The sequence below is a fragment of the Balaenoptera ricei genome, chromosome 8, assembly GCF_028023285.1.
Source record: "Balaenoptera ricei isolate mBalRic1 chromosome 8, mBalRic1.hap2, whole genome shotgun sequence".
Taxonomy (NCBI): Eukaryota; Metazoa; Chordata; class Mammalia; order Artiodactyla; family Balaenopteridae; genus Balaenoptera; species Balaenoptera ricei.
The window spans coordinates 49,976,041-49,998,967 of NC_082646.1; the positions used below are offsets into that span (position 1 = coordinate 49,976,041).

General features: G+C 36.1%; 1 protein-coding gene across 1 annotated transcript in view; it reads left to right on the plus strand.

Moving 5' to 3' along the window:
• DLG2 (discs large MAGUK scaffold protein 2) overlaps window positions 1-22,927 on the plus strand; it is a 2,071,189-nt gene that overhangs the window by 10,657 nt on the left and 2,037,605 nt on the right. The window contains exon 2 of the mRNA XM_059930672.1: window positions 4,555-4,686. Within this exon, the coding sequence (XP_059786655.1) occupies window positions 4,555-4,686 (132 nt within the window). The remainder of the gene's footprint in view (window positions 1-4,554; window positions 4,687-22,927) is intronic.

Consider the following 22,927-nt stretch of genomic DNA (forward strand, 5'->3'; position numbering starts at 1 on the left):
CAACATCTAGCTAGGGATCTTTGACTCGTATAACAAGATCCTTGTCATCTTTTTTTTTTTTTTTTGCTTAATTTATCATCTTTGTATAGGTATCTAGTTTTAGATTACCTTCGAATTCAACCTTTCATGAATCAGAAATAAGAATTTAATCAGAAATGGAATTGACACTATGTAGTGATCATTATTGATAATCAGAAGAAGCGTAAAAGGGCAGCCAGAATTCCAGTGTTAGATGCTGGCATGCAAAAGCCTAAGTTGTCTAAGATAGACTTGACCGTATTTGACCATTTGTTTTTTCCTATATTCTACCATCTTGTTTTATGTGTCAGATTTTTCTCATACAGAGATGAGAGGCATAATAAGCTCTGCTGGTTTAGAGAACATCTAGCTGCTTTGAATCAATAGTGTCTTCCCTGGGTAGTCACTCAATAAATATATGTTGAATGAATTAGTGAAAGTCCCCTTACGTAGCAAATTATATTTGTAGATGTGATTATGAGAATGCTATTGATACATTTTTGAGAATTGCCATTCACAGGAAAAAAATCTCAGAATAAGTGAGTACCTACAAAATTACATCTTTTTCACAGAGGAAAAAGAATTATAATTGTAAAGAAAAAAGAAAAAATGCCTGGCACTTAGACTTTTAAAAATTATCTGTTTAACAAATGAAAGAATGAGAAAGGCTAAAGCTTGAAGCACTATAGATAATCAGATAACTAGCGCCCAAAGATACATATGAGAACTGAGAGAGGTATACTATAATTATGACATTGTTGATTATTTACATTAGTGGTTAGGAATGCGTTAGAAACTCAGGTATAGTAAGCCACTCTCTTTTCAGGGAAACAGCTGATTGTTTAATTGTTGACAAAATGGGGATTCAAATATTTGTCCCTGATTCAAAGAGTTGTTAAAAATATTATATCAGGTAAAGTATCAAAGCATTTTTAAAAATTAAAGTTTTATACACACGTACTAGGATATGTTTATAACACCATCTTTTGTTAATATATGTCTTATTTTAAAATTGGAGAGAGCTCATGTGCATCCATTTTCATTTTTATATTTCTATCCTTCTTAGGTAAAAAAAGAACTAATTAAAAGAAAAAAAAACAAAAGACAAAAAAGAACTAATTACACAATGTCCTTCTCCATTCATTACTGCTTATTGAAATTCTCCCTTCTTTTAAGGGAGTAAGCTATATTATATAGGAGCATGAGAGAAGGCCTCATTGATAAGGTGACATATGCGCAGAGATGTGAAAGAAGTGAAGTAGTAAGCTTCATGGATATTTGAAGGAAGAATGTCTAGGCAGAATGGCAAGTGTAGAGTCCCTGTGGTAGGAGGGTTCTTGATGTATTTGAGAAAGAGCAGAGACCACTGTGGTTGGAGTAGACGAGCAGAAGGAGAGGTATAAAAGCTGAAATCGGAGAGGGAGGCTTTTGTTGAGTGAGATGGGGAGTCACTGGAGGGTATGAGTTGAGGAGTGATCCTATCTGACTTCTGACTTAAAAACATCTTCCTGGCTGCTGTGTTTAGAAACGACTGTAGGAGGGCAAAAGTGACATCATGTAGACTTGTAAGAGGTTATTTCATTAATGCAGGGGATAGATGATGGTCTGGACCAGGGTAGTAGCACTGGAGGTGGCGAGAAGTGATGGGATTCTGTATGTAATTTGATGTTAGAGCCAACAGGATTTATTGATGGATTAGATGTAGAGAGTTAGAGAAGAATGAATGACGACTCCAGCGATTTCTGGCCTGAACAACTGGAAGGATGAGAGATGGAGAACATTGCAGGGGAAGCAGATCGGGGTGGTGGATAAGATCTGGAGTTCAGTTTTGACAAGTTAAAGTTTGACATTTTCTTTTTTTACCTGGAGAACTGGTTTGTTAAACATTTACCAGCATTCACTGCTTGGAAGCCTAGTGAAGAAAATGTTTCAAGAGTGCAACAGTATCAAATGTTGCTGATGGGTCAAGTGAGATGACTGAGAATTGACCACTGGATTTAGTAGGATGGAGATAATAGGTAACCTTGACAAGAGCAGTTTTAGTGGAATTACTGGAAAGAAAAGTCTGATTAGGGTAGTCTCAGGAAAGAATGAAGGGAAATTTAAAGGAGTTTTGCTCTAGAGGGGAACAGAGAAATGGGGACTATAGTTAGTTGGAGAGGAATGAAGCATAAAGGAAAGTTTTTAAAAATCACTGATAATACAGTTGATTTGTATGCTGAAGGGAGTGATTGAATGCAGAGGAAAACAGTTGATGATGAAGCAATGTCCTTGAGTAGGCAAAAGAGACTAGGCTCAGGTGCTCAAGTAGAGGAGTTGGCCTTAGAGAGAAACACAAATATTTTATCCATAGTAACAGGAGGGAAGGCAGAATATAGGGGTGCAGTTACAAATAAATCAGTAGATGTTATGTTAGGAGCTTGTGGAAGTTCTCTTACGATTTTCCGTAAAATAGAAAGCATGATCATCAGCTGAGAATGGCTGTGGGGGAGAAGAATTGGAAGGTTCGGGAGAAAGATATGAAATAAAGTACTCAATAAATATGAATTATTGTTATTATAATTGGTATTTAATCTGTGAAAGTGGTAGATTTGAAGGGGGAAAGGCTTTTAAAATTCAAAGACAATTAATTGTCTTTGTAGTAATGATTGTGGATAATCACTTCACAATATATATGTATTATCAAAACTTCCTGTTGTACACCTTAAACATATACAATTTTTATTTGTTAATCACACCTCAGTAAAGCTGGAAGAAAAAGAATGAATCTCAAAGCATGGAAATTTTGATGAATATCCATCATATGATTTGAAGATATAAGGTAACAGGAGAAGAGCTCTGGTCAGATGGAGAAGTGCCAGGAATACCAAAAGAGACTTTTGAAGGAAGTGACATTGACTCTAAGTAAAACTCTTACTCATGACAGAATCTGGGCAAAGGATGAAATTGTGGAAAACCAATGATAATTCCAGTTGTCTTTCATCCCAAATGATACACATACGAAACCCTTTTCATAATGTGCCTTATAAATGAAAAGTTTGTATATTGTTAGTTCCTCGGATAAGAATTCCTCAAACAGAGAGAACAAACAAAGATATATATATAATCATAAAAAGGAAAATTATCAGTGTAATATTTAAGACTCTGGTCTGAACTTTGTTGCCGTTTTCTTCAGAAGCTTTCCAAACATAATTTTATAAAACACAGGTTGATGATGAAAGCAGTTGTTTACTGGTTAAGATGAGTCTTGCCTTTTCTCATAATGCATTTCAGGTCTGAGTAAATCAATCAGTTACTGTATTTTGTATTCTTGGTGTACATAATTATTATTAGTTAAAAATATGTGACTTGACATTCTCCAAATAGATCTTCATATTGGAACAACAAAATTGAATCTTCTGACTTCCAAAAAAAAAAAAAAAAAGACAATTTTCACCTACTACACACAAAGACACTGTCACTTTGGTGACTTTTTCAAGGATATTTTGTCTTGCGGGCAATGAAGACATGTTATCAAGAGCCATAATATAACAGTATGTATTAAGAATGCCTGCAGTATTTGTGTAGGCAAAATGGTTTGGAAGAAGGGTGACAGTGATTAATTTTAACTGTCAGCAATGGCTTTATGGAATAGAGAGCATTTGAGTTAGGTCTAAATTAAGGGAAGATAGGTTTTCAGTTGACTTGATTACTTTCTATACATTAGACATTGTATTAAGTATTGTGTAATTTAATCCTGCTACCTGTGAGGAAACTGAAGCTCAGAGAAGTTAAGTAATTTGTTGAGGGTCACACACAGTAAGAAGGTTTCAGACCCAGATCTAGCTGACAATTAATGTTTTCCAATATAGCACACTGATTCAAGGGAAAGAATCAGGGTATGGGGGAGGATATTCCAATACAGGGAGCAGGAAGAGCAAAGAAAAGTGCAGAGGTGAAAAAAAGTAGAGAAAGTGTGTGTGTGTGTGTGTGTTGGGAAGTGGAGAGGGGAAGTGAGTAATCCAATATGACTTGGGCACTGTGTGTGTGTGTGTGTGTGTGTTGGGAAGTGGAGAGGGGAAGTGAGTAATCCAATGTGACTTGGGCACTGTGTGTGTATGTGTGGAGGGGATGGAATAATATATAGTGGGAAATAAGGCTGAAAATATAACTTGTAAACAGATCATGGGACGGAGGCCTGAAAGGTTGTGTTAAGGAATCTGGACACTCTCTGGTAGGAAGTCACCAATTTTAAGATAATTTTTTCTGACAAGAGAGAGTCTCATCTACTATGTGAATATCAACTGGTCAGCATTCCATTCGGACCTTTGTTTTGTTTCATAGTTGCAGATTCTTTTGGAAGACAACAGAAATAAAAGTGGGTTCTTAAAATTGAGTTCATTGTAATTATCAATTTTAAAGATAGTTTATGGAATTCATGATTAGTTTATTAAATTATTTTGTCATGAAATTAGGAATATAACTATAGAATAGTTTAATGTTAGCTTATTATTTTTCTAAGACCATAAGATAGAATTTTAAAATCATGTTTTTCAGATACTGACCGAGCTTTATCATTACTGGAAGAATACTGCAAAAAATTAAGGAAACCAGAGGAGCAGCAGTTGAAAAACGCTGTTAAAAAGGTGATGGGTATCTTTAAGAGCAACTTATTCCAAGCTTTGCTAGGTATGTATTAAAAAATTATTTATCATCTTAATGATCAGAATTGGGCTTAAGAGTTTGAGTAATGTGGTCAGAAAACTCGATAACCAAATTTAAAACTGAAATATTTTTCTTGATATCAAGTAGAAGAAAAGATTTTTTCCGCCATTTTCTTGTTTAAGGTTATCTTAAAAAAGAACTTCTATAAAATAGAAATAAAGTGTATGTTAATAAAAATAAAAATATTGAAAGAATGTTTTATATAGGAAGACAAGTTTACACAGGAAAAAACTGGAGTAGCTTATTGCAAAAAATTGAGGACAAATATGCTAAAGAAGGAAGTTTCCTCCTTCTAGAGGAAGACTTCCCTAACACAAAAAGTGATGCGTCACATTCTACTCAGAATCATAGTTCTAGTTTTACTCTCTTCTTAAGACAAAAACAACTTTTTTCATCTTTTTTGCTTCTCTTAAGAAATTTCATGATTCAAATTGAGAAGTTTATTGATGAAAATCTCAGTGCTTTGTCAATGTTTCATGAATCTAACTATATAATGTTTAACCTTTTGCTTATTCTTGAATTTATGGTTTATTTATGTATGTCTTTATACATACATTTTTGCATTTATGCAGATAATTTTTAATTCTTTTTTTAGAGTTAAACAAAAAATAGAAACAAATACCTCCCCTCAACAAAAGCAACCAACTAACTAAAGAATTTTAAAAAGACACACTCAATTACACTATAGATTTTACTGGACTTAAACAGCATATTTTAAAGAAATAATTGAATCTACCAGACATTATTTTTCAGGTCTGATGGTTATTGATATAGAAACAAAACATGTGAATTTATGGGGGTTAATCTTGAAAATATTTTATTTGTGTTTTTATTATAATGAATGTCTACACTTATTGACAAAAGTATAACTTTATGGTTTGAATATAATTTTAAAAACCATTAAATTTTGAAAAATTGAGAATCAGTCTATTGAATAAAAATAGAAGTAAAAAGCTTTATAGGATTATGGCCTGTGGATTAATTTCTTTAAAATATTCTTATATGGCTGGTAAGAATTAATGACACAAATAACTATAATCATCTTAGTTGGTATTAAATAAAAACAGCTCTAAGTGGAGTCTTACAGAATTTAAATAAACCCTGTCATTAGAGAATAGTATTTTAGAGAACACTTTTAAGCAACAAATTTCTCAATTAAAAATTAATAGTTTTATCTAGTTGATAAATAGTAAAGGCCATTAACAGAATGGCAATGCCTCTAAATAGATTTGTATGATGTGCTTAGATAAGAATGGCTATGACTTTTGAGAGTTTGAGTTTTTGAGAACTTTATTTAGGAAGAATATTGTTGGATGCTTTAGAAAATTCTACTAAGGTAGTGTAACCATTTGGTAATGCAACATCATTACATGGGGAATAAAAAGATGAATGACAAAGAGTTGTATTTTGCCATTGTTTTGAGTGAGTGATAAATATCTTGGCAAAAAGCCTGTAGTGTAACTGGAATTTCTGTAATAAAATGGGAGGCAACAGTAATCTGTAAAAAGCTGTTATGTAAGTAATCCTGATGCCCAGCTTTGAATGGATAGATTTGCTTTGGCTGGTCTTTTAAGTCATTTTGGGATAAACCAGAGTGCGAAGAATGGAGCAGTGCTATACAACAAAACATAATTTTCTATTGAATCCTGTGTAGGTTGCTAAATACTGCTTACTAATTTATTATTATTGAATGTTTGAGTTGGTCTCACTGTGCGATTTTAAGGACACAAAAGAAGAAAAACTATGTAGCCCTGTGCATCCTGAAGGGGATTATATCTTTATAAATGGATAAGTAGGGAACCATTGACAAATAGGGCATTATTATTATTTTTTTAACATCTTTATTGGAGTATAATTGCTTTACAATGGTGTGTTAATTTCTGCTTTATAACAAAGTGAATCAGCTATACATATACATATATCCCCATATCTCCTCCCTCTTGTGTCTCCCTCCCACCGTCCCTATCCCACCCGTCTAGGTGGTCACAAAGCACTAGGGCATTATTTATGCTCTATATTTTGCTTTCTGTTTTGACCAACTTCCCTTCCCCATTTTTTTTTGTTACAAGTGATGGAAGATAGTGACTTTCACCCATTATTCTGGTATTCAGGTAGCCAGTATGTTGAAATAATACCTTGCATGAATCTCATCTGAAGAAATAGAAAGGAATCATAGTGCAGAAAACCCATCATAAATGGATAGTAGAGTAAAATACTATTATTGCAGAATATGCTGTAATATTTACAAGTGACCAGGAAACCAGGCCTTCTCTCTATAGATGAAAAGCATCACTTTGAAAATGAATACTATCCTCCTTTTGTGGTGCTTCATCATATGCCTAAAAAAGAAAATGCAAACACTAGTACGTCTTAGATGGTATAATCCTTGAGGACAGAATTCTGTCTCCATAACTTTGACCATTATTATAGCACAAAAAAGCATTTTATAAATGGGTTCTGTGATAATAGGGTAGAGGGTGATAGCAGAGGTATTGTTTTTTCATTTTTAAAATATAACTTTATTTGATTATAAACATAATATATGCTCATTACAGAAATTTTTAAAAATAAAGTCAAAGAAGAAAATAAAATCCAAGGGTAAAATGCACTTCTCTTACAGTAAGTAGGGTGATGAACTGTTTAACTTTCTTCTTTCTTGCTTCTCTAGTCCCTGTATTCTTTGTTTTGGCTTTCCATTTACCAATAACAGAAAGTGTAAAAAAACACCTTAACTTTTAGGGCTTCCCTGGTGGCTCAGTGCTTAAGAATCCGCCTGCCAATGCAGGGGACACGGGTTCGAGCCCTGGTCTGGGAAGATCCCACATGCCGCGGAGCAACTAAGCCCGTGTGCCACAACTACTGAGCCTGCGCTCTAGAGCCCGAGAGCCACAACTACTGAGCCCGTGAGCCACAACTACTGAGTCTATGTGCCACAACTACTGAGCCTGTGCTCTAGAGCCCATGCTCTGCAACAAGAGAAGCCACTTCAGTGACAAGCCTATGCACGGCAACGAAGAGTAGCCCCCACTCTCTGCAGCTAGAGAAAGCCCGCGCACAGCAACAAAGACCCAATGCAGCCAAAAATAAATAAATAAAATAAATAAATTAAAACAAAAACAAAGAAAACACCTTAACTTTTAAAAAGTTAGTAATTAGTGTTCATTAATGTACAAAAGAAGAAAAATGCCTGAAACAGCAAAGCTGCACACTTTGATGTTAGGCTTAGGGTGACATCTTGTGGTAATACTGAAGAAAATATTTTGTCCAATAGATAATTATAGTTTTATGATGATTGCATTATTAACACTTCAGAATTTGAATATAAGTGAGTTGGAATTCCATGATATTTTACAAATTAAGTTAGATCTCTTTCATTTAGCATAGCTAAAACATTCAGACTTTCAAGGCAATCTATTAGGTTATTTACCCTTCATTTAGGTGATGAAGGAGCAAGATGGAATGTTTTTCTTTTTATACTTCCCTTCTAGATCTACTTTGAAATTTAAAGATATGTATGGCCACCATAATTATTTGTAAAAACCATTTAAATAATATAATGAGTTAGTTCATTTTTAGATATGTACTACAAAAGTTCTTTGCTTTTATACCTTATTGAAAATTCTTATTCTTTTTAAAAAAATTTTTGAATTTTATTTTATTTTATTTTTTATACAACAGGTTCTTATTAGTTATCAATTTTATACACATCAGTGTATATGTGTCAATCCCAATCACCCAATTCATCACACCACCACCCCACCCCCCGCGGCTTTCCCCCTTTGGTGTCCATACCTTTGTTCTCTACATCTGTGTCTCAATTTCTGCCCCAGTTCATCTGTACCATTTTTCTAGGTTCCACATATATGCGTTAATATACGATATTTGTTTTTCTTTTTCTGACTTACTTCACTCTGTATGACAGTCTCTAGATCCATCCATGTCTCAACAAATGACCCAATTTCGTTCCTTTTTATGGCTGAGTAATATTCCATTGTATATATGTACCACCACTTCTTTATCCATTCGTCTGTCGATGGGCGTTTAGGTTGCTTCCATGACCTGGCTATTGTAAATAGTGCTGCAGTGAACATTGGGGTGCATGTGTCATTCATTCATTCATTCATTCATTTATTTATTTATTTATGGCTATATTGAGTCTTCGTTTTTGTGCGAGGGCTTTCTCTAGTTGTGGCGAGCGGGGGCCACTCTTCATCGTGGTGCGCAGGCCTCTCACTGTTGCGGCCTCTCCCGTTGTGGAGTACGGGCTCCAGACGCGCAGGCTCAGTAGTTGTGGCTCACGGGCCTAGCCACTCCGTGGCATGTGGGATCTTCCCAGACCAGGGCACGAACCCGTGTCCCCTGCATTGGCAGGCGGATTCCTAACCACTGTGCCACCAGGGAAGCCCTGCATGTGTCTTTTTGAATTATGGTTTTCTCTGGGTATATGCCCAGTAGTGGGATTGCTGGACCATATGGTAATTCTATTTTTAGTTTTTTAAGGAACCATCATTACTGTTCTCCATAGTGGTTGTATCAATTTACATTCCCACCAACAGTGCAAGAGGGTTCCCTTTTCTCCACACCCTCTCCAGCATTTATTTTTTGTAGATTTTCTGATGATGCCCATTCTAACTGGTGTGAGGTGCTAACTCATGGTAGTTTTGATTTGCATTTCTCTAATAATTAGTGATGTTGAGCAGTTTTTCATGTGCTTCTTGGCCATCTGTATGTCTTCTTTGGAGAAATGTCTATTTAGGTCTTCTGCCCATTTTTGGATTGAGTTGTTTGTTTTTTTAATATTGAGCTGCATGAGCTGTTTATATATTTTGGAGATTAATCCTTTGTCCATTGATTCATTTGCAAATATTTTCTCCAATTCTGAGGGTTGTCTTTTCATCTTGTTTATGGTTTCCTTTGCTGTGCAAAAGCTTTGAAGTTTCATTAGGTCCCGTTTGTTTATTTTTGTTTTTATTTCCATTACTCTAGGAAGTGGATCAAAAAAGATCTTGCTGTGATTTATGTCAAACAGTGCTCTTCCTATGTTTTCCTCTAAGAGTTTTATAGTGTCTGGTCTTACCTTTACGTCTCAAATCCATTTTGAGTTTATTTTTTTGTATGGTGTTAAGGAGTGTTCTAATTTCATTCTTTTACATGTAGCTGTCCAGTTTTCCCAGCACCACTTATTGAAGAGACTGTCTTTTCTCCATTGTATATCCTTGCCTCCTTTGTCATAGATTAGTTGACCATAGGTGCGTGGGTTTATCTCTGGGCTTTCTATCTTGTTCCATTGATCTATGTTTCTGTTTTTGTTGCCAGTACCATATTGTCTTGATTACTGTAGCTTTGTGGTATAGTCTGAAGTCAGGGAGTCTGATTCCTCCAGCTCCGTTTTTTTCCCTCAAGACTGCTTTGGCTATTTGGGGTCTTTTGTGTCTCCATACAAATTTTAAGATTTTTTGTTCTAGTTCCGTAAAAAATGCCATTGGTAATTTGATAGGGATTGCATTGAATCTGTAGATTGTTTTGGGTAGTATAGTCATTTTCACAATGTTGATTCTTCCAATCCAAGAACATGGTATATCTCTCCATCTGTTGGTATCATCTTTAATTTCTTTCATCAATGTCTTATAGTTTTCTGCCTACAGGTCTTTCGTCTCCCTAGGTAGGTTTATTCCTAGGTATTTTATTCTTTTTGTTGCAATGGTAAAAAATTGTCTTATTCTTTATTCATTACTTTTATGTACAAGTATGGACAGAACTATGTATGTATATTTAATAGGTTTCAACCCCTTCTAAAATCTTGTTAACCTTGTTTATCTAATTTTATTTCCTCTTACTTCACTGCAGTGTTTGAGGGGGAATTTTGGGGAAAGATTTAGAAGAGAATGGGTAGTAGAGTGATAGTTTCCTTAAAAGTCTACCAGTAGCAACATCTTAGAAAAGAACTTATCCTGCTTTATGGAGTCTTGCATGTCAGACTTTGTATTAGAGTAGAATACTTTTTATCTTCATAAAGCTTAGTGCAGAACCCTATGGATACTGGAAATTATTAGCAATAGGGGTGATACAGTAGATATACTACATATTAGGATTTATCACCTCCTTGTTGAAGCCTTCTACCATGTCCCTACCTGTTAGCAGCTTTAACCAGCCCTTTCATTATGTCTCTTAACATTTTGTTCATATTACTATAAGGCACTTATTACACTGACTTATGATGAACTGAATATATTTCTGCTCCCTCAGTAGAATGTGAGTAGCTCGAGAGTTGACGTTATATCTAACTAACAGTTGTACCCCCAGTATGTGGACCTTTAATAATAATAGGCCAGCAATAAATTTTTTATTCATTCATTCAACAATTATTTAAAAAATACCTGTTATGTATTACACATTGTGCTAGGCAATAGGGATACAACAGTAAACTCTAGAGGAGAGGATAGTCCTTGCCCTTATGGGTAAGTGAGAGAAATCAAGTAGATAGAAAAGAGATGTTAGGTATGCAATCAGTTAATCATTTAAATATAATAGTAATAAGTATTACAAAATTGATCTATATAGGAGTTTTATCAGATTTTAGTTTGAGTAAAAAAAAAAACTACATATTTTCTCAGTATAGTAATTCTAATGTAATATTTTATTTCAAAATAACATCTGTTTGAAAACATCATGGCTAATTTGGTCTTGATTTGTCTTTGTAATGTATAATTTTTGCCACCTGATGGTAAGAAAGTCAAAGAATGTTTTATAGATTATAGTGAAATGGTTATATAAATTTGGAACAACTCGGCTTCAATCCTCCAAAGCAGAGGTTCCCCACGTGTGGTTCGTGGCTCAGCAGCATCACCCTCACTGGGAATTTGGTCAGCATTGCAGATTCTTGGGCCTCACCCCAGACCTACTGAATGAGAAACTCTGGAAGCAGGGTGCAGCAAATAGTGTTGTAATAAGCCTTCCAGGTGATTCTGAGGCATGCTAAAGTTTGAGAACATATGTTCTAAATGGTTAGATATGTGGCCACTCAAGGAAAGTAATATAGTATGTGAATAGTATTAATGAATTTGGGAAAATATGACAGTGGCATGTCTTCATTCTTGGGTTTTATAAAGACTTGATTTGATCTTTAAGAAATACAATGAGCCATTATCATTCTGGGATATATCTTGACTACTTTGAGGATCCATAAATTTAGGAATATCATTACGGCATCTAATTTTCTTTTTAAAGGACAATAATATATCTGAAACATTTAAGTGATTTTTTTTCCCTTTGGATGCTTAATGGTAGTTTCTACCTATGGGACTATGGATAGAGAACAGCAGATAAGCGGCATTGAGGTGCTGCTGTTGGCAAGTGCGAGGCTCACTCCCTAGGGAAGTGCTTGCTGCCACTCACAGCCTCAAAGCACATGCTCCTGTGAAACACATTTAATTACTGCATGTTATGGACATTTAAATAATTATTGACTGGTCAAAGCGGTGAATGTTAGATTCTTAAATACCGAGGTCTACTCTGTTCCTACTTATTTGTTTAGAATACTCATTTCACTAAAATGAATGCAGGTATTTCAGTTATTGCAATTTAGTTATAATAATTAACAAGGTATTTATGAAGTGTTTGCCTATTTACATGGGCATATGCAGGTGGATATTATTAAAAACCAAATTCCTACCCTTAAGGGTGTTAAAGTCAATTGGAAAGGTAATATTCACATATATACAAACAAATATAAGACAGGATGTAATCAAGGACTAAACTCTGGAGCCTAGACCAAACTGTAGGAGTTCAGAGAAGTGTGGGTTTATTGTAGGTTGGTGTTGCTGGGGAAGATTTTATATAACATGTAAACTTGAGCTGCGTCTTGTCAATGATAGGATTTGAGTAAGAAAAGAGGATAGAGAAGGACATTTTTCCCCATCCATCCATCTAATCATCCATACATCCCTTTGTTCATTCAAAATTATTTATTGAACACTGTGCCAGATATAAAACTGGAGAGACAAGCATTAAACAAAATTGCACGAATAGTTTATATTTACAATTGTGAAAATGCTACAGTGGAGAAGTAGAGGATGCTATGCGTGAGAAGCTTAACCTTAGCAGTGGAATTGGGGAAAGATTTCTTAGGGAAGTGACATTTTAGGTGATGACAATTAAACAGATTCATAGAGATCAGAAGGAGAGTGAGGAAGTAGATGTGACTTAAACAGGGGTTCAAGATGTTCTTGATATTTATGCTTTAAAAATGTTCTCTAGGGGTTGGCTAAAGCATCACGTTAGACTGAAATCTCTTCTAAAGGCTTGTATAAGTTTGAGGGTACACTTGAGAAACAAGAGTAGTAAGCATAAAATGTGGCCCAAACAGTCCTTATAATTCCCATTGTTAAACTGCCACATACTGAGTGTGATTAGTTGTGTGTTTCATGTCAAGTAGGATCAAATATTTCTTAAGTTAAATTTGACACTTTAGGTTGGGTACCATCAAGAGGATTGTATGTCATTCTTGGCTCTGGACTTTGTGTATTTGCTGCAGTATTTATGTCACCAGATGGCACTATTTAACTAAATTTATGTACTGTGGATGCTTATAAGGGTGGTTGTTTTAAAAATGAAGGATGTTTTTATTTGTGCTATAACTGAAATAGCAAAAAATTAATTTATTTTGATAGCATATTAGACTTCGATACACAGTAAGGTAATGAAGTCCCAAAAGTTTGTTGGGAGCATGAAAGCATCTGGTAATTTCTGCTAAGGTACATAATAAATGAAAATCTGGTGATGATCAGTATCATTGATATATGGTAGCTGGCAAAAAAGCAGAGCACAATAGGCTTCTCCATCTATTTTTTCCCATAGCTAGAAGAATAATATTATGAATATTTTTGTCTTGAATTTAACTTTAAGACGTAGGGAGTTGCTATACATAATAACAAAAATATAGAGAAGTTTCTAAAAGATTATTTTAGAAATAAGCCTTTTCAAGGTGTCTTAAAATATCATGGTAATAATATGTTAAACAATTTTGTCAATAGAGTGTATGTTCTATTGAACTGTGGAACTAATAAAATTAATAAAACATGATATAGACTTCTTTCTTATGTATGGGATAAATGTATAAACATTTATCCCAAGGAAATGAATATTTATTCTTAGTTAAAAACTTCCTTAATACTTTCCCTGCCAGTAAGCAGAATTAGTTACTTTCTCTTTTACATTCCTTTAGTATTTGTTCATATTTCTGGTGTAGCACTTAGTATGTTGTATTATTGTTAATTGCTTACATGTTGGTCTTCCTCAATAGACTGTGAGCTTGAATGCAAGGACTGGTTCTAATTCAGTGTCTGCCATGGAATAGTCCATCATTAAATTTCTTTCATTTGACAGAATCTATTTTGAACACCTGCTATCTAAGAGATACTCTGTTAGGCTCTGGGGATTTAGTCACAAGAGAGATGTGGACCCTATTTTCATGGAGCTCATAGTCTAATAAGGGGGACAGACATTAAATAAGTACAACTGTGATAAGTACTTTGAAATAGTTATTTGGATCAAACAGTAAAATCATAAGGAATTACTTGTATACTGGTATAATTCATACTATTGTAATGTGTTTGTTTAAAAATGTTTAGATACTATTTATTAAATGAAACATTCTAGTAGTTTTCTATTATCCTTGGAATAAAATTCAAACTTCTCACCTGTAAGGTTCCCTATCACCTCTGCCTACCTCTCATCTCATCTCTTAACACTCTTCCCTACTCACTGTACTTCAGCCACACTGGCCTTCTCTCTGTTCCTAAATGCTGCCCCAGGACACTTTACATGCTTCTTTTTTGTTTGGAGTACCTTTCTATCTAGATCTTTGTCTTACTCGCTTATCTCATCATTTAGGTCTCCGTGCCTCTAAAGTGCCTTTTCACCTCACTCTTCACCTCCATCCCACCCCCAAGTCACATCTATCACATTACCTGTTTTATTTTTGTCACTGTAGGTATCACTATGAGAAATTTTGTTTGTTTATGCATTTTGTATGGCTTTCTCCACTAGAACGTAAATTCCATAGGATCATTCTTGCCTGTCCTATTCATTGCTGTATCTTTTATTTTAGCTTAGTGCTTAGAACATAATAGCCACTAAGTAAATATTTGTTAAATGAATGAATGAATAAATGAGTGTTGTTGCATGCCTGGAACTGTGTTAGATTCTTGTTTAAGTTAGAAATGGACTCATTTGAAAGGAGAGGAAAGCTTAAGTAAGTAGGGTTTTATTTTCACTATGTTGTCCTTAGGTAGGCAGTTGCTGGCATTAAGTCAGCATCTCAGGAAAGTTCCAGCCAGCGTCTGTACTGACTGGGAATTATAATGTGACCTCAGGAAGGAATGTAGGAGTGTAGTGCCAGTACAGCCCAAGGCAAAAGTGTTGTCACCAGGCAGAGCACCTGGAGCTTTGCCTGAGCCAAAAGAATGGATCCCAGGTCCCACCAAACAGACTTCTGCATCAGAGGCTAGCAGTATGCCTAGTGAGCAAATGAACAGGGTCATTGCTCAAGGACCAGAAGAGCCAAAGGACAGCATGTAGATCCAATGAACACAACCTATTTCTATCCCCAAGACTATGATGGCAGATAAACCACAAGTCTGCCCCCAGAATTGTCTAGTCCCATATAACGGGGCATTATTTTAGAGGGAAGGAGGAGGAGGGGTAGGCTATATGAATGAAAAGTTTTATCTGAGAGAGACTTTAAATTTTTGAGCCAGACTACATTTTAAACTGGATTGAGTGGTCACTTTTCCCAATTAACCAGGGACTGAGGGCTTCTGAAGCTGCTGGATAAGACACATACACAGTAAAGACCTATACACTTTGTTTGCCACCATTCCACTTATACCATGGTGTGGTATAAGTTGTATGTGTGACCCTGCTATACTGAAGCATAGATCTCAATGTTGTTTCTTACCTCTTCATTTTCAACATTCAATTTGGTATTGAATGTCGAAAAGCGTTAACCACAAGAAGGAGCAATGGGAGTAGAAATAGCCCACAGGTGTCTCATAGGAAAGGCTTCCCCTTCATCCTGTTAGCTCTGGTTCCTGGCAAAAGATAGAAGTGGTGGAGAATGAGGAACATTGGTCTACCTTAGTTTGTTTACATGAGTCATTCCTAAGAGTTGCTTAAGGAAACCTTTCTCCTCTACCTCATTTGTTGCTCAGAAGCCCAGAACTTCTAAGACTATGTTAGGAATTCCAAACCTTCCAATAATAACCTACAGATACCATACAGCATAAATTTTCCTGGTTTCTAGTTTGAGTCTCTGGGTTCTACCTTATATTCAGTTTCCAGTTTGCTGTCAAAATCATAAACTTTCATAAAACCATAAGATTAGAATTTTCTTTACAGGACCATATGTATGCAAATTAGGTCATCAAATGTACCTAGAGCTACCAGACTCCAGTGGGTATGCCAGGTCTTACAAAATGAGTTAATCATGAATCCCTAAAAGTTTAAAACATTGTTAAACTCACAGAAACAAATTATACTGAATATTAAATAATGCAGTCAGAAAAACCTTCAGTTTTGAAAATAAGCCATTTGAAAATAAACCATTCAGAAAGAAGCCTTGTTCTTTATAAATAGTTGCTGCAAGAGTTTTTTGAAGAAGGGTTTAAGAGCTTTTCAACTGATCAAAATAGGACAATGATTATAAATATAAAGGTGACTTTTAGATTTCATTAATTGAGGTTATTAATACCATCCAACCAAACCTACTTATTTTAGGTGAAGGACTCCATTTAATAATTTTTCAGGATATACGTTCACTTTCTGCTTGCTATTTTCCTCATACAAATCTAATTTTTTAAACTATATGTTTTTCTAGAAATGGAGCTCCTGGAGATATGGAAAATTTAACATATTTAGTAGGGTTCTCTGTAAGTACTCAACAGATTTTGATGCAGGACACTTCCATTTCCTGAATTTGAGTATTTATAATCGTAACATGGAAGAGTTGGGCTAATGCAATGAATTTCTTTATAAACATGGATGATTATGAAGAGGAATATGACTCTGCATATTGAATAAAGGATATAGGAAAATGGACAGCAGTATTCTACATAATAACTTCATACTTTCAAATTTGAATTATTGTCATTATTTTGCCTTTGTTTTTGGACAGTCCGGTTCCTTGTATCAGTTTCTTTATCTCTGTTCTAGTAATAATCTCTTCCTTCACTGTATCTCAGTCACCCACTCTTAGGTTTTACTCTATATCTTAACAATATTAATAACCACACCCCTCTAAAAATCTCAGTTTTAAACATATTACTCTGTGACCATCGCTCGTTACCTTCTGTTGATCCAGTTCATTTCTGTATTTCCCATATCAATCATTGATCCCATAAGCACTGCTAAGTCATTGGCCCCACAAATTTTATTTTCGTGATCTGTTAGCTACCATAAATCTTCAGGTCCAGCTTAAAAGACATGATTCATTGCTATATTTAATCATTTTATATACATCTTCAGTTTCTTTGCTGTCTCTCCATCTGCTGGCAAAACCAACCTCTGGTTAAACCCATCTCTGTTTATTCCATGTCTGCACCATTGCAGCTAAATGTAGCTGGAGAAATACATACAACCTTGTTAACTGGTTTCACTTTAAATTATGACCAAAAAGCCCATTATGTTTCCTTGGACAGTTCACTTTCTTGTTCCCAGGAGGAGCATTTCATACCTTTTTTTCTCCTCAAATGCAATACACTGCACCTTCTTCAACTTTAGCTGCTGACCTTTCTTCTTATTTTATTGAGACAATAAAAACAATCAAAAGAGAACTTCCTCATCTTTTCAGTACTTGATCTACCAACCTACCTATATGTGTATCTATGTGTTTTGCCTTTTCTTTTATTAATGTGGATAAACTGTCCCTCCTTTTATCTAAGACTAAAGCCTCCTCTTGGTTAGAGTATCAGAGACCTGGAAGGTAACAGAAAGCCTTCTTGAAGAGAGTTTAATGAAGAATTTGTTTACAAAGAGATGGGCAGAGTTAAGGGAATCAACCAGGGATGGAAGCACTCAGGGACTAGGAACAGTGGGAATCTTGAAGGAACAGGGAAAGCATGTGAGCTGTTTCTGTAACACAAATATAGAACTGTAATTATTAGAAGCCTGCCTGAGAGGAGCGATGGCTTTAGGAAGAAGACAGCCACTGCCAAACCATGACCCAGCAAGAACAGGGCTGGGTGAATAAACATCCCAACCCCTCTTTCCTCCCTTCCCTGATCTTCTGCTGGTTATTCCTATTAGTAGACCCCAATAGGAAGCCAGAGGACAAGTGAGCTGGTTAACACAGTCTGTTAAGGTCAGCTTCCCAGGGCACAGAGCAGGGTGGATAGGGGAAGAAAGATGACCTGGAAGGGCAAACAAAGAAGATTCATGACAGGTTATGTCTGCATTTTTCCTTATTTACTCAAAGAATATGCTACTGTAATTATTTCTTCTCTCTTTGCAATTAATTTTTACCTTCCTCTTCAGTTATTAGCACACAAATGTCTCCTCTTAAGAGGAACATTTTAGAGTAAGGGTTAAGAGTATGGACCCTTGAGCCAGACGGCCTGAGTTCATATCCTGGGTCCTCTGCCACTTACTACTTGTGTGACTCTGGGCAGATTTCATAACCACTCTGTGCCTCAATTTCCCTGTCTGTAAAATGAGGACCATAGGAAAAGTACCCACCTCATAGGGTTGTTGTGAGGATAAATAAGTTAATATATGTATTGCATTTTGAACAGTGCCTAGCACATAGTGTTTGCTACTGTTGTCGTCTTTAAAATCCATTCGCTTCATCTGTCATCTCTCTCACCTTCTCTTCCAACTTCTATCTGAGTTTGGCCAATGGGAGGTACTAAGAGGAGATCAGAAGTGGTGGAGGAGGGAAAGAGAGATGGGGATATTTATTCTTGGGGTCCACTTCCTTCTGGGCCATGATTTTGCAGTGACTGCATTCTGCTACTTAAATCTACAGGTCCTGTCATGTAGCCCCTCTCCCATTTTTCTAATCCTCTTTAGAGCAAAATTTATTATGAGTTGTTTATACTCAGTCTGTGCTTCTTCATCACTAATTTTCTCTTGAAGCTACTCCAAATTAGGCTTATCCTCTCTACCCTAATGGGATTGTACTTGTCAAGGTTATAGAGACCTCTGTGTTGCCAATTCATTGATTAATTTTCAGGATTTATCATATTTCTCAGCAGCATTTGACATACCCAGTCATGTCCACCTTCTTGTACCACTTTCTTTACTTTCTCTCTTGACTTAAATGTTGAAGTACCTTGGCTAAGGTACTTCAGGCTTCTTCTTCGTTTTTTTTTTTTCCTGTCTATATCACTACAGTACTTATATAGTCTCATTCAATCCCATGGTTTTATTTTATTTTATTTTTTAAAAAATATATTTATTTTATTTATTTATTTTTGGCCTCATTGGGTCTTCGTTGCTGCGTATGGGCTTTCTCTAGTTGCAGCTCTTTGTTGCGGTGCTCAGTCTTCTCTTTGCGGTGGTTTCTTTCGTAGCAGAGCACGGGCTCTAGGCACGTGGGCTTCAGTAGTTGTGGCTTGTGGGCTCTAGAGTGCAGGCTTAGTAGTTTTTGCGCATGGGCTTTGTTGTTCCGCGGCATGTGGGTTCTTCCCGGACCAGGGTTCGAACCCGTGTCCCCTGCATTGGCAGGCAGATTCTTAACCACTGTGCCACCAGGGAAGCCCAATCCCATGGTTTTAAATGCTACCTATAGGCTGATGGCTCCCAAACTTATGTCTGACTTCTATATATCCTATCGCCTATTTAATATCTTTCACTTGGATATCTATCAAGCATTTCAAAACTTAACATGTCCAAAACTGGACTTTGATTCTACCCCTCCCCACAACCAACTTGCTCCTCTTCTAGTCTTAACCATCTCAGTAAATGTCATCATCATTTACCCAGAAACCCAGGAGTCAGCATGGATTTTTCTCTTTCTTTCACATTCTCATACAACCCCTTTGCAAGTCCTGTTGCCAAATTTTCAAATTAAGTCTGGAATCCTACCGATTCTTATCATCTCCCTTATGCCATCGTGGTCTAAGCCACCTTAGTCTCTTTGGTCTACTGCAGTAGTTTCCTGACTGATATCCCTTTGTTTTCACTCTTGCTCCAACCTATTCTCTACACAGCATCCACAGTGACCTTTTGAAACAAAAGGTAATTTATCTCACTATTTAAAAAATTGTCCATTGGCTAATATAATTTGGTGAATGAAGGAAAAACTAATTTACTATTGATGGTCAACTTTTAAATTTTGGCAAGATAACTGCATTAACATTTTCTTTGTTTTTGCTTTTTGTTTAAAGTCAAAATCATTAGATTCTTTTTCAACATAGTACTTTTCACTTAAGATATTCATTTAAAAGAGGTTCTTGTGTTTGCAATATTTTATAGTTAATACAGTGGGAATTTGCATTTGTTTTCAGGGTCTTTGTGCCAAGAGCTCAGGGCATCGAAGAATGTGATTTATGAGGTCAGAAAATCACATTACGTTAATTATGCTACTGCATTGCCAGACAATCTCTTGGAGTTTGCTGGTATGCAGTGATCAAAACAGCGGCATTTAAAATTGCTAGACCTATTAAAGCATGCAAATTTTACTTGTTTACATGTCCTGCTCTTTTTTGAGGTTACTGCTGGTAATATGAAAGAAACTTACAATGTCTTCAATACTATGAAAATTTAACAGAATAAAAATATGGATCTCTGTTAATAATATGACTTAGTTTCTAGTATTTAATGTAGAAGACTTTTCAGGTGTCTTTTTCCTTTTACATACTTGAATCTTTCTCTTAGAATTCTTGATTGTATCTCAGCTGTTTTGAGAAATTTAAAAGTACTGCTTAAAATGTATTCTTACTGATACAGTTATTCTTTATGATATATTTTCCTAAGCTTTTCATTAATTTATTTGTTAATTGAACAAATATTTATGGAGCACCTATGATGTGTCAAACACTGACATAGATGCTAGGTATGTATCAGTGAACAAGACAGACAGGTATTCCTGGTCTCATAGAACTTATAGTTAAGTGGCAGAGTATCAGTAATATACAAACATAGCGTAGAGAAAAATAGGGCAGGGAAGGGGAATAGAAGAGTACCATGGAAGAGGAGAAGGGTTACTATTTTAAATAGAGTAGTTAATAAAGTCCTGTTTAGGAAGACATTTGAGTAAAGACTTGAAGGGGTTGAGGGATTGAGTCATAAGGCTATCTGCAGAGGAAAGAGCAAGTGCAAAGGACTTTGAGGTAGGAACATGCATAGATTATTCCAGGAATAATAGGAGTCCAGTGTGATGGACTTAATCATTCTTGACTGAGAGACAGTGGTAGGAAATGAGCTTGGTTATGGTAGGAGGAGAGAGTATGTAGGGTTTTGCTGGCCATTATAAAGACTTTGACTTTTATTGTAAATGAGCTAGGAATCTGTTGGAGACTTTTGAGATGATATGATCTGACATATTTAAAATGATCAACTCTTCATGTTGAGAACTGACAAAAGGATGCAAGGAATAAAATGGAGAAGATGAGTTAGGAGTTCATTGTAATATTCCAGGTAGATATGGCTGTGGTTTAGATTAGGGTGTGGCGGCAGGGAGAGTGGTGAGAAGTGGTCAAATTCTAGATTTTGAAGGTAGACCCAATGAGATTTGCAAACAGATTGGGTGTCAGGTATGAGATAAATAGGAATGTTAAGGAAGAATTTTTTTTTGGCCTGCGCATCTGGTGATATTGCATTCCCATTTTCAGAGATGAATAAGTCTAGGAAAGCAGCATATTTGGTAGGTGGGGTGGAAGACCAGAAGTCAGGTTTTGGAGGTGTGAAATTTGAGATGCTTAGTAGACACCCATGTGGGTATGTTAAATATAAGGGGGCTTCCCTGGTGGTGCAGTGGTTAAGAATCCGCCTGCCAATGCAGGGGACACAGATTCAAGCCCTGGTCTGGGAAGATCCCACATGCCGCAAAGCAACTAAGCCCATGTGCCACAATTAATGAGACTGTGCTCTAGAGCCCTCAAGCCACAACTACTGAAGCCAGTGCCACAACTACTGAAGCCCACGAGCCTAGAGCCCATGCTCCGCAGCAAGAGAAGCAAGCCACCACAGTGAGAAACCCGTGCACTGCAACGAAGAGTAACCCCTCGCCGCAACTAAAGAAAGCCCGCGTGCAGCAATGAAGACCCAATGCAGCCATAAATAAATAAATAAATAAAATATATAGGATGTAGATTCTAAAAAAAAAAAAAAAAAAAAAAAGAATCTACCTGATTTATTAGCACACATGAATTTAACTTTTAAGCCTTCTGGAATTGATTTATCAAGATAATTTCTAATGTGACAGAGATTAAGACTAGAAATAGATGACTCCTGAAATTAGAGTTCTTGACTGAAAATAACAGACTACTACTATGTAACTTATGTAGAAAAAGGATTTATTGGAAGGATATAAGATACCTTACAAGAACTGTAGTAAGACTGGAGATCAGACTAAGAAAATAGGTAGGAACCAAGAAATATGAAGCACAGTCAGGATCTCCCTACAGAAAGAAGTGTTCTAAGGATAGTGGCTCTTTGCCTTCACCAGTGACTATTAGCCACTATACTGCTGGACTCTGGCTCTTTAACACGTCACTGTGCCTTATACTCTTCATTCTACCATAGCCATCATGAACTTTTTTGACCATCTCAGTACTGCTAAGTCGCTATATGAAGATTAAAAGCCCTCGCTTGGTTAAGAAATATGTAAATATAGCTGTGACATGATAAGACATAAATATTTGGTTTCTTACCCCCTTTCTTAGTATACAGCTTATAACAACCTTGGAATCTCCAAAGTAATGTATCCTTTTGTATGCTAATGAGATGATGGGTGGCTGGGGGCTCCTGGATATCCTCAGGATGAGGGCTGGTTGCCAAAGGAACCAATCATCTGATTAGAGGGCTGAGACTTTTAGCCCCACTCCCTGACCTCTGGGGAGGGGAGAGGGGCTAGAGATTGAGTTCAGTCACCAATGGCCAATGATTAATCAAACCTGCATAGAAGTCTCTAAAGTACTGGGGTTGGAGAGCTTCTCGGTTGGTGAACACATGATGGTACTGGGAGGGTGATGTGCTTGGAGAGGAC